This window comes from Henckelia pumila, chromosome 2 (genome assembly GCF_033568475.1).
Source record: "Henckelia pumila isolate YLH828 chromosome 2, ASM3356847v2, whole genome shotgun sequence".
In the NCBI taxonomy this organism is placed as follows: Eukaryota; Viridiplantae; Streptophyta; class Magnoliopsida; order Lamiales; family Gesneriaceae; genus Henckelia; species Henckelia pumila.
Window position 1 is genome coordinate 134,145,959 of NC_133121.1, and position 11,948 is coordinate 134,157,906.

The 11,948-nt window shown below is 36.4% G+C and overlaps 1 protein-coding gene across 1 annotated transcript; it reads left to right on the top strand.

Annotated features, from left to right (window-relative positions):
- The first annotated feature begins 547 nt into the window (after nt 1-547).
- Nucleotides 548-3,391, top strand: LOC140880504 (putative late blight resistance protein homolog R1A-10). The gene is made up of 2 exons (XM_073285007.1): nt 548-1,128; nt 1,216-3,391. Exons 1-2 carry the CDS (start codon nt 597-599, stop codon nt 3,237-3,239), a joined length of 2,556 nt encoding a protein of 851 aa, XP_073141108.1. The 5' UTR covers nt 548-596; the 3' UTR covers nt 3,240-3,391.
- Nucleotides 3,392-11,948: the final 8,557 nt, after the last annotated feature.

Below are 11,948 nucleotides of genomic sequence, written 5' to 3' on the forward strand. Positions count from 1 at the left end.
TATTCCAATGAATTTTATTCTTCAAACTAAATCTGTATGTCGATATAATTTTTTATTATTTTTTTTCATTTTGAAACAAAGACTTACATGTAGTGTGTGAATTTCAAATTTTTGGGTCCCGAGCCTTTGAAATTTTTGTACGATAAGCATATAACAAATAAAATAATTAGATCGAATTTTTTCTTTTTTTTTTTTTCTAACTAATGAGATTAATTTATGTGTTGCACTATTTTAATTGGTGAACAACAACCAAAAACATTTAGAAAGGTAGATGATGGATTTTTTCTATCTGCTAAACGTTTTTAATTTGTTTTTTATTTTAAAGGGCATAAAAGTGAAACTAAATGAATTAAAAGGATGAAAGTTATTTTTCAAAATGTTAGTCAAACGAAGGCTAATTGGTTAAATATTCCCGTTAATATTATATTGGTGGTTGTTTGATGAATTATTGGTGATAGATGATTGATTGTATGGTTCATAAACGATACAAAATGTATATATGCAGTGGATAGATATCCTCCTTCTGCTAGTTATTGCTTCAATTATTCTCTCTACTCTTGTTTACTAGTTATTGTTTTCTTCTAATTAATATAGCAATGTATATGGCTTATGTATCTCTAGTCTCTCTTGCTCAAACTTTTGATCAAATTTTCTGCCATTCTCGAAATCATTTACTCTACAATAAACAGCAAATCGAATCCCTTGGCGAAAAGGTTGGTTTCTTGCAAGAATTTCTTGAAGATTGTGATCGACGAGGAATCGAAGTACCTTCAGATCTGGAAAATCAAATGAAAAACTTGGATCTGCGAGCAGAAGATATAATAGAAACCAAGTTAGTGGATGATATTCTTGGAAAGTCTCCACATCCTCCCATACTCTTCTGCCAAAAGATAGAGGAAATAATTCAAGAATTTGACTCCATGGTTATGAGGGTTAAAGAAAGGGAAGGCGTGGAAGATGATCGATGTTCAAGAAAAAATTCCGGCACCAGCTCATCTGGACTTCCTCCCGGTGGCAAAATTAGCGGCATGGTTGGATTCGAAAAACATTTAATTCGAGTGATGGATGAACTCACTGGACGGCAACCCAAACGCCAGATCTTAACTATTGCAGGGATGGGAGGTATCGGTAAGACTACTCTCTGTAGAAATGTGTTTGAAAATCCATTCGTCGTACATAATTTCCATGTTCATGCTTGGATCACTGTTTCTCAAGAATACAGTGTTCGAGAAATTATTCTAAGGCTTCTACATCAGATTAAAGCACCATTCGAGAGAGATTATCGAGAAACCACAGCTCAATCTTTTGAGGAATTGAGAGATGATCAATTAGGAGAACAATTGTACAAAAGTTTATGGGATAGGAAATATTTGATTGTCATGGATGATGTTTGGAGCATCCAAGTCTGGGATGAGGTAAAGATGTTTTTACCAGACAACGGAAACAGAAGTCGGATCCTGGTGACTACTAGGCTATCGGATGTGGCTCATTGGTTGAGCTCGTGTAGCCCTTATAAAATGGATTTCTTAGATGAGTATGAGAGTTGGAGTTTATTGTGTCAAGTTGTATTTGGTCCAGAAAGTTATCCTATCGAATTCGAGGATACAGGGAAACAGATTGCGAGAAAGTGTAAAGGGCTTCCTCTTGCCATTGTTGTGATTGGCGGACTCCTTTCGAAATCTGTCATTACTAGAAAATATTGGGAGTATGTAGCACAACACCTGAGCTCGATAGTAAATTCTGAAAATGACGAGCATTGCTTGAATGTATTGTACTTGAGTTTTAAACACTTGCCTGTTCATCTAAAACCATGTTTCCTTTACATGGGATCTTTTCCAAAAGATGGTGAAATCCGCGTCTCCCAACTCATCAAATTGTGGGTTGCTGAGGGTTTCCTAAAGCCCATTGTGACCAAAAGCTTGGAAGAGGCTGCGGAAGAATACTTGAAGGATCTGGTTGACAGAAACCTTATCTTGGTTGAAACTCGAAAATCCAATGGTAAAATGAGAAGTTGCAGCATTCATGACCTCTTGAGGGACTTGTGTATTAAGGAAGCTCACAAAGAGAACTTTTGGCTGGTAACAAGAGCCAGCCCAGGAATTAACTCGCCGGTGAACCGGAGAGACTTTGAAGAGGCCCCTCGATATGTCCGGGGGAGAAAAATCAGCATAAAAAATGCACGATGCCTTGTGAGTCTTGAGCGCAGATTTGACTATAGAAGTCAAACCTATAAAAGAGCAAAATCGGCATCATTCACTCGTTCTTTGTTTTCAGAGAGCGCGGAGGATCCTAACATCTGCTTCAGATTTTCGAGGATAGATGACATTTTAAACGACTGCTCCCACTATTCTCGGTACATAGCTATAAGAAGTACTCTGCCATCTCATTGGAACCTCATTGACATTCCTTCCTCAATAGTTTTATTTCGGAATCTACAAACTTTAGTCGTGTCATCATGTAAGGGTGCTGGGCCTATAAATCTTCCATTTTCAATATGGGAAACGCCACATCTCAGGCATATTGAGATCAAAGAAGAAGCCCTTTTGCTCTATCCCCCGTCAGTCCTAGACCCGGATATGAACATGGGGTCACAATATTTACACAACCTGCAAACTCTCTCAACTATAAGAAACTTCCGTTGTGACAAGAATGTCCTCGAAAGAATTCCAAACCTGAAGAAACTAAAGATCAGCGTCCCACGGCACAATTACTACCAGCTGAACAATCTGGTTCATCTCCAATTACTCGAATCATTAAATTGCCGAGGTTTCGGCAAGATTTTACTCGGGGGCCAGGCCTTCCCAGATTCAATCAAGAAGTTAACTTTAAATTGGTTGAAGCTTCCATGGAAGGACATGAGCATAATCGGTTGTTTGCCGAATCTTGAAGTGTTGAAACTGAGAGGAGCCACCTATGGGAAAGTGTGGAATACGGCAGAGGAGGGTTTTTTGAAATTGAAATATTTGCTTTTAGAGAGTTTAGATGTGTGCGATTGGGAAACAGAGAGCTCTCACTTTCCAAGACTGGAGAGTTTGATCATTCGGTACTGCGAGGCGTTGGAGGAAATCCCACTTGCTATTGCAGAGATTCCGACAATGAAGCTGATAGAGTTGTATGAATGTGGAGAAGAGGCAAATTCATCGGCACAACAAATACAAGAGGAGCAACGGAGCCTGGGAAACGAGGATCTTCAAGTTCGTCTGAAGCTCAGCACTGCGTTTATAGATGAAGTTGTTTAAAAGAACTTGTTTGTTTTTTTACTTTTCCTCGAATGTATGCATATAGTGCATACGACCAAAAAAGCACTCTACTTGAAATTTTTTTTTTAACAAATATAATTTGATAATTGTAGTTTTTTTTTTGGGTATTTTGTTTAAGAGTACAAGTAGAATCTTCATACAAATTATAAATTTATAATGTAATATGGACACAAGACTTAATTGTTTCGAGCAGAAAAATTATAAAAAAAAACTTATAAATCTACCTAAATAAAACTTGAGACCAGTTGGGTTCGTCTAGTAGGAGTTACCTCAAATACTAAAATCATTCCAACTCAAAAAAAGAAAAAAAAAAGAAAAAAGAAAAATCCAAACAAACAAACTAAATCATTTAAATGATGATAATATATTTAATTAATACGACGTAACACACACACACACACACACACAAAATTGTAAAAGTTTCAAAATAAGTTAAAATAAAAACATATGTAGTTAATATAATATCATTTTATTCATTTACTGTGAGATCGACTTGAACTTAATTCCTATATTATAATTTGACAACGTACGCTGGCGAGCGAAAAGTTTGCAACAAGTTTTTGGCGCAGTTTTCGAGGAATGAATTTTATCTGATTTATATTAAATTGTGCTAATTAGTCTTAATTTTGATTTAGAACATTTTTTTTATTCTATTGGTTCTAATTTAAGTTTTCTTTCATTTGTTTATGCAGTTTATGCGAAAAAGCAATCACTTACTTCTCTTTGATCCGAAAATTGAAAAAACTGCGAAAGTCTTGAGAAAAGCAATAAGAGAAGAGTTGAAACAAATGACTGAAAATAAAGGAAGAGGTGGAAATACTGTTATGGTGCCAATCAAAGTTCACTTTAAACTGGTGATAAGCAATCACTATTTTGGAATTGCTCGGCAGACTATCATTGCTAATAATTTTGAATTGAAGCCAATATTGATCAATATGGTGCAACAAAATCAATTTAAGGGTGCAACTAATAAAGATTCAAATTTGCATCTACGTACTTTTTCTGGAAATAGCTGATATTGTGAAAATTCATGGTGTTACTGAGTACACCATCAGACTACGATTGTTACCGTTCTCTCTTAAGGACAGTGTTCGTAGTTACAATCACAGCCTCTTGGGAGTATTACTGTAGTAGTCTGGTCTCATTTTACAAGATTAATTGACTGAATATGATTGAAGAAGGGATTAAGAGATTAAAATGGATTAAATTAAAGAAAATTTGAAAATAATTTCGGAGGAGATCAGAACGTCCGAACTGGGAACAAAACGTCTGATCTATTTAGGCCATGCATTTCTAGCGTGTCAAGTTGGTGTCAACACGTGACTGATTTTTCGTCCTATCTAGAGATCGGACCGTCCGATGAGGTGGCAGAACAGGGTCAACGATATCGTGACACGTGGAAAAAGCATGTAGATCGGACCGTCCGATCGTTGTCTATAAATAGGGGTGTCGAGGAGCTCATTTTTCACACCTTTTCCTAGCTCTCCTCTCATGTTGTGTAGTGTTTTGAGGGCTTTTGTGTCTTTCTTGGTGGATCCAGGGGTTGGCAGGGTGCTCCGGAGTCGCAGCGGAGTGGTGCCTAAGTTCTGGGGCAGTCGTCATCAGCGGGCTGAAGATGGACAGAGGTAGCTTATAATGCATAGATATAATGCATAGATATTTTGCATTGTAGTATGGACTATAAGCTTGGACATAGAGCTGTTGTAGTTTGCCTAGTAAATAAAGTACGAAAGTACTGTTCAAGATATCCAGACTGAGTATGCATGTATTATGTGGTTGCATGTTTTATATGACTTTATTTGTATAGCATGTCATGACAGTATGTTGCATACATGAGCATCATGATCCTGTATATTTGAGATATCCTGTAGTAGGGTGCTCACCCTACGAGTTGTGGATGGTTGGATACGTAAGTCTTGTGGTTATATATTTGTACTAGTATCGGTCACCATTATCCAGTACTGGGTATAGGAGCCACCTTCTGATGCGACAGCGCAGCGTGCTATATACTCTGGGCCCGGTTTATGAGTTTGTTTCTTGACCTGTGTATCTTGGTACCCGATACATTTGCATACATGCACATATAATCATGGTATACTTGTAGTAACCCAGATTCCATTTTAAGATAATAATATGTTAAACATGATTAAGGGTTAGTAATTTCGGAGTATTATTGGACTTCGGAAGGGAATATGGGCTTTTGACTTTGGGCCGGATCGAAAGCTCCGAACCCAGATCGGAAGCTCCGATCCCAGCCACTTCGGAAGCTCAGCGGAAGCACGAGATCGGAAGCTCCGATCCAGGAACGGAAGTTCCGATCTCCGGCTGCCAGCAATGTTCGATGACTCAGCCGCGAGTTTTGACAAGTGTTGAACGTAGAGCAGATCGGAAGCTCCGATCGCCCGATAAGAAGTTCCGATCCTGGCGTGTCTTGCATGCACGCAATGAGCTGGATCGGAAGCTCCGATCCCGAAATCGGAAGTTCCGATCCTGGCCGGGAATTTTGCCTATAAATAGGGTTTCTCAGATTCATTTCTGAATTACGAATTTCCGAGTTTCTTTCTTCAGTTATATAGTGTGAGATATACACTTGAGGGCCCTATCGGTTATAATAGAGGTTCTGGAATAACCAAGGTGTGGTTATAGTCATCCGGGACTAGCGACTTCAAAGGGCTAACTACGGACGAAGGTATGGTCCGGAAATCTATTTAAGTTTTGGGAGTACTTATTAGCTTAGTTAAGGCTTATAGAATTTATGTAGTGATACGGTAAACTTTTGAATATAGGCTTGGAACCTAGGATCTTACTATACTTGAACTAGCCTAGAGGTACGTACACATTGACTGAGATTGCCAGCGAGTATACATGTTTATATGTTGCATTTATTTGGTATTATTATATGGCATGATGTATGATTTACTGCTTTCTATATTCATATGTCATGTGCATATACACGTTGAGCCTATACCTTGTTATACCTGACTATAGAGCCGCTCAGCTCTATACTCGATAGTCTGTCACTAAGAGTATCGCGACGGTGGGGGCATTTATGTCTGTCTACTCTGGTGTACTAGACGAGTGTGGTTGCACCCAGAGGTTGATCCGTGCGGTGGCAGCACTCATGTGGCGCCGGTTTTGAGCATGATTTTCAGATGACCCTGTACCAGTCATCATGTTGCATGCATTATATACATATGTTTACTTATGTCTATGTACTGGGCTTTAGCGCTCACGTCCTAGTTGTTATCTTGGACACCCTATTCCATGGGGCAGGTCGCAGGATGGACGGAGCTGGTAGTTCAAGGCAGGACTAAGGAGCAGGAGCCTTGAGGATTTTATTATACAGCAGGATTCGATATAGCTGTATAATGTTTACTGTTTAAGATTTCGATTTGGTTGTATCACTACAGATTTAAGCCTGGATTATGTTACTAAGCTGATATGTAAATTATGGTTTTGTTTCCGCATGTCTTACTCTGTTAAGTTATTTTGCTGTATTAAGTTTAATGCATGCTATTAGTTTCCAGTTAGTAGGTGATACCATGCAGGGTCACTACAATACTCATAATCTCGTGCTGAGCATTTTATGCTCACGTCCAGTTTTTTTCTGTTTGTCTGAACATCTCATTCGATCGAGCAGTTGCAGGTAGTTCTCTTGGAGATTTGGGGATTAGGTGGTGACCAAGACAGGATTGCAGGGTTGACCACTATATTTTATCTTACTAGTATTAAGTTGTTTAATGTTTCCGCATTTTCTCTGATTAAGATTATTTATTACTTAATTGCAAGCTTAAGTTTCTGATTAGTAGGTGATTCCGGGTTGGGTCACTACATTTATGGTATCAGAGCATACAATAGATTCTTTGGACATGGTATTGATATTTGGGTTATCTTTGTAGGTTATGAATTGGATACAATGACGATAGTAGTAACAGGAATTGGAATATCAAGATACCTAGGTTTTTCCAAGATCGTCATTGCCATGATTGGCATCAGAGTTTCGCCTTATGTGGATTCCAATAGGATGGAGCTGGAAGAGAAGATTCAGATTTAAACTCCAGGCACTTCTCAGAGTTGAATGAAATGTGTGACATATAGTCATCCATTCAGCTTTGACCAAGGAAGCCAACCCTGAAGATTCTCCACTAGTAGTTGGAGAGATTATCAGGAGGATCTTGTCTCATCTACCAGATAAGGAACCCAACAATATTGGAAAGATCCGGTAGATTAGTAAGATATTTTAGATCTTGCGTGGAAGAGGTTTGATGACATGCATGTATTGATACTTTCGTGTATGGTAGACGGGAGACTTCACGTTCAAGATCAGTAGACGGAATAAAATAATTCCGCAAAAATTTAAAAATTATATTAAGTTTTTTTGTAAACAGTATTTCAGTTGTAAAAATTTGAATCATATGTATTAAATATTTCAGATATTTGATATACTAGTTATTGTTGTATTATACATCTTTTCAGTGTAATCTTTTAGATAAATTATTTATTACATGAGATTGTAATAAAAATTGTATAAAACATGAGTAATGGTTCAAGTATTGTAATCATTTGGGAATATTATTGTTGTGAAATTTCCTCGCAAGTGTACGAGTGTCAAGTTTTAATATAGTGAATAATTCAGATATCGATCCCACAGGAAGTAAAATGAAAATATTTAGTACTTGTAATTAAAATAGTCCAAAATTTATCTAGAAAATCAAACTTTGAGGATTTTGCAATAAAAATAAAATAATTAAGAGATTTAAAAGCAACACACAACTTTCAGATTAAAAATCAATCAGAGAAAAACGGTCTAGAGGTATAGATTTCACCTGGTTTCAACAACAATCAATCCTAAGTAATTAATCTTCATGAATTCCAATCAATTAATAGCCAAGAACACTTACGTTTATTATTTCCCTCTCCCGAGCAACAAAAAATATTTATCAACTACAATTCAATTCCAATATTCCTATTAAGAATTTATCGCAGTGATCTAACACAAAACAATGTTCTCTTTAAAAGCTCTGTTAAAATCATACACTCTCCTGAGCTGTATAAATAATTAGCAGTGTATTTTCTATTGTCCTATTCAAAATCCCCTCTCCCGAGCAATGACTTCAAATAAATATAACAAATCAATTATTGATCAGATAATTGAAAAGACAATCAATTCTAGAAAAAAACAATTAATCTAGAAGAAATCCAATTCAATAAAATCAAAAATTCATGAAAGCGTCTACACCAGGTTCCATCCGACCTCTAGACTATAAAAATTAGTTCATAATAAAATTCTGAAAACAATAAATAATAAATCCAAACATGTTCAGAATTAAGTAAAAGATAAGAAACAAATCCGTCGTCGACGCCGTGTCCGGACTATCAAACTCCGTCTTCGTTCTTCAGATTAAGCTCCAGAAAATCTCCAAGAAAATCACCCGATCAATTCTCTGATATTCTGTAGTGTACGTGTGTGGCGGCTCCTCTTTTCTCAAGTCTGACAAAAATCCTTTTATAGCGTGCACAAAAGCCCACAAAATCAAGCCCATAAAAATTTCTCGATTTAATAAAATTCCCAAAACACAGCGACGGGGCGGGCGCTCAAGTGAAGGCGCGGGCGCGCCTTGATCTCGAAATCTCAATTCTCCCAATTTCCAAATCTTGCGCGATAGCTTTCCTCTTTTCCCCATTAGCGCTCAATTAAGCGCTGACCAATAAGCCCAATAAGAAAGCCCAACACTATTCATTCTTTCTCTTCTTCTCTTCTTTACGTTTCTTCTCTTTTCTTCTTTCTCCATTCTTTACTCTTTAATTTATTTCTCCAAATAAATTCAATAATTATTCTTTTCTCCCCAAAATTCCACAATTCACTATAAACACAAAAACAACAAAATACCCACATAAATCTGCTCGAAACAAGCAATTAATAATTAAAAGCATATATAAATTAAGTGTATAAAATACACTTATCAATTATTATCTTTGCATATTGTTCGATATGATTGATTTTATTATGTTATTTTGGGTATTTGAAAGACATTACAGTTGGTCAAATAGACAAGCAGATATTAACTTCAAATGTAGCACCCGATATTTTAATACGTAAATTTGCATGCATAATTTAGGAAAATAATTATTTAAAAATTTATAAATGTGGGTTAAATGATATTTATGTATTATTATGTGATTTATGTGCATGGTTTAAATTATTTTAGCAATTAACCCATAATTATTGATTTTTTAGATTTTTGAGTAAATGATTAATTTTATCGCGTAGACGGAACTGTGGACGAACGAGATATTAGTTTTTCATCCAAAATATTTTATGAGATTTTTAGGAGCCTTAAAATATTATTTTAAGGTATTATTTCATGGAAATTATAGTATTTATTATTTTATATATATGTGTGCCCATTTTTACCCAAAATAAGTCATTTTAATGATTTTTATTAACTTTTAAAAATTCCTTATTATGTAATTTCGGGATTTGGGTTAAGTTTTATCAGAATTATATTTTATTATTAGTGTTAAATTTATTATTAAGGTATAACAACTAATTATCTTAATTTATGTAATTATCTTGAATTATCTACCCTAAATCCCTCTATATATCACGTTCCTCCTTCTAGCCGCCTCCTCCATCTTCTTCCACCTTCCCCCACGTTTTTCCAGCAGAAACACAAGCCTCCATACAATGGCAGAGCCAGGATTCCTAGTATACTCGGACTAAAACTTTAAGCTCCCGAATCTTTTAATATTTTCAATTGAGCTACCCAGGCTAATACTAAATTAATCCAAAAATTTTCAAAATTTATATATACAAAAATTTGAAAAAATTTCGGGACACCCGGGCTACAGCCGAATTCAAGATTTTTTATTGAGTTTTCGTAGATCCGTCGTTTCGGAGTCCATACATGCGTTAATGCTTCAAATAAAAATCAAAGACATGTTGAATTCTCTTATTTACACCATATAATCTATGTAATCGGTTTTTTTATGTCTAAAATCATCAAGAATGAAGGTTATTTTCGAAATGGATCAGGCTGTTGTCCAACGTTTGGGTAAGTGTCTTAGGGTCCCTAGAGTCGTCCTAGTTTAAGGCATAATTCGTGCATAGGCTGTAACCGAAGCTTCTTCTTTCTGATGCACAGAGCCGCGCAGGTTATGGTTCTGAGGAAGAAGACTTTGTTCTCCTTCCTCATGCCATGGTTCGGGGTGAGGTTTGAAGTGTTTGAACCCTCTAGATGTTGGCTAAGATTGAGAAGTGGTTTCATGGTCATTGGTGGTCGGAGCAGATGGCACGATAAAAAATACGGTCGTTGCTCCTGTCTGCACGCGATCTGGGAAAGGGTCCGAGTGAAAGCTTTCGTGTGAGCTGCTCAGGTCATGGTTTGGGCTGGTTTTTGGCTTGTTGGAAACGTCTAGAAGTGGGCTAGGTGTAAGCGGTGGTTTCATGACCAATGTTGGCCGGAGCAAGGAGAACAAAATGAATTGGTACAGCTGCTCAGAGTGGTCATGTGCAGATTTCTGCACAAGTTAGGTGATGAGCTTTTGGGCTGCCTAACGGGCTGGGTGATCCGGGTCGATTCCGTCGGGTCACGGGTCAAGTTAGTTGGGTCCGGATTTGGGTTAAGTTAGGCGGGCTCGGGTATTTTTATTTTTAAGTTATTATTTAAATTAAGTGCTTAATGGGCTAAGTTAATTATTAAAAATGTATTTGGGCTTATAATTATTTTATTTTAGGCCTTAAAAATGTTTATTTAAGTAAGCCCAATAATTTTCATGGGCTTGGAAGCCCATGGAAATTTTTGGGTTAGTCAGTAAATTTTTGGGTCTCTCAGTGATTATTATTGGGCTTAAATTAAGCTATTGGGCTTATATATTTTATTTGGATACAATTATGTTTAAGTATTTTATTTGGGCTTAATTATGATTTTTGGGCTTAAATTAAGTTATTGAGCCAGTCTTAGAATTTATGGGCTTAAATCTAGGGGACCAGCAGTCTGGACAATCCCATAAAAAATAACTAAGTCCAGAATATATATTTAATTTGTTTTATGCATGAAGATTATTTTAAGTATAAGTATATGTATATTATGGAAATTAATTAAATATATATTACGGACATATTTGAAGTGCATGCATACATGAAATAATTTTATGATGTGTTTATGATTGAGTATTGAGCATGAAAAATATCTTTGATGGAAATTGAAGTGATGTGACTGCACATGGGTGGTTTACTACCAGCATAGAGGTGATTATTCACCGCCAAGTACGTTGGTTCTTTAGACTGATCAGTCGGCACAGTTATTAGTCACATTCATGGATATGACCATATACCGTTTATGATGATGACATGCTCAATTATGCTATGTATGATTAGTTATGTTATATGTATGGAGTGATGATGACAGATGCTTATGATGCATTAATTTCAAGATCATGCATGCATGTTCATGTAAAATATATGTATTAGTATGATTATGTGGTTGCATGAATTTTAAACCTTGTTATTATGAGATAAAACATGCTGGGCCTCTAGGTTCACTACGCTTATATGATGCATGTGAGTATGATGATATAGTTGATGACACGGTTGCTCCGATCAGCGGTGATGGCCTATGAGTTCACACGCAGACGTTACCCATGACCGATGCTATCCGTATTTTATGTCATGATATTTTATCAGTA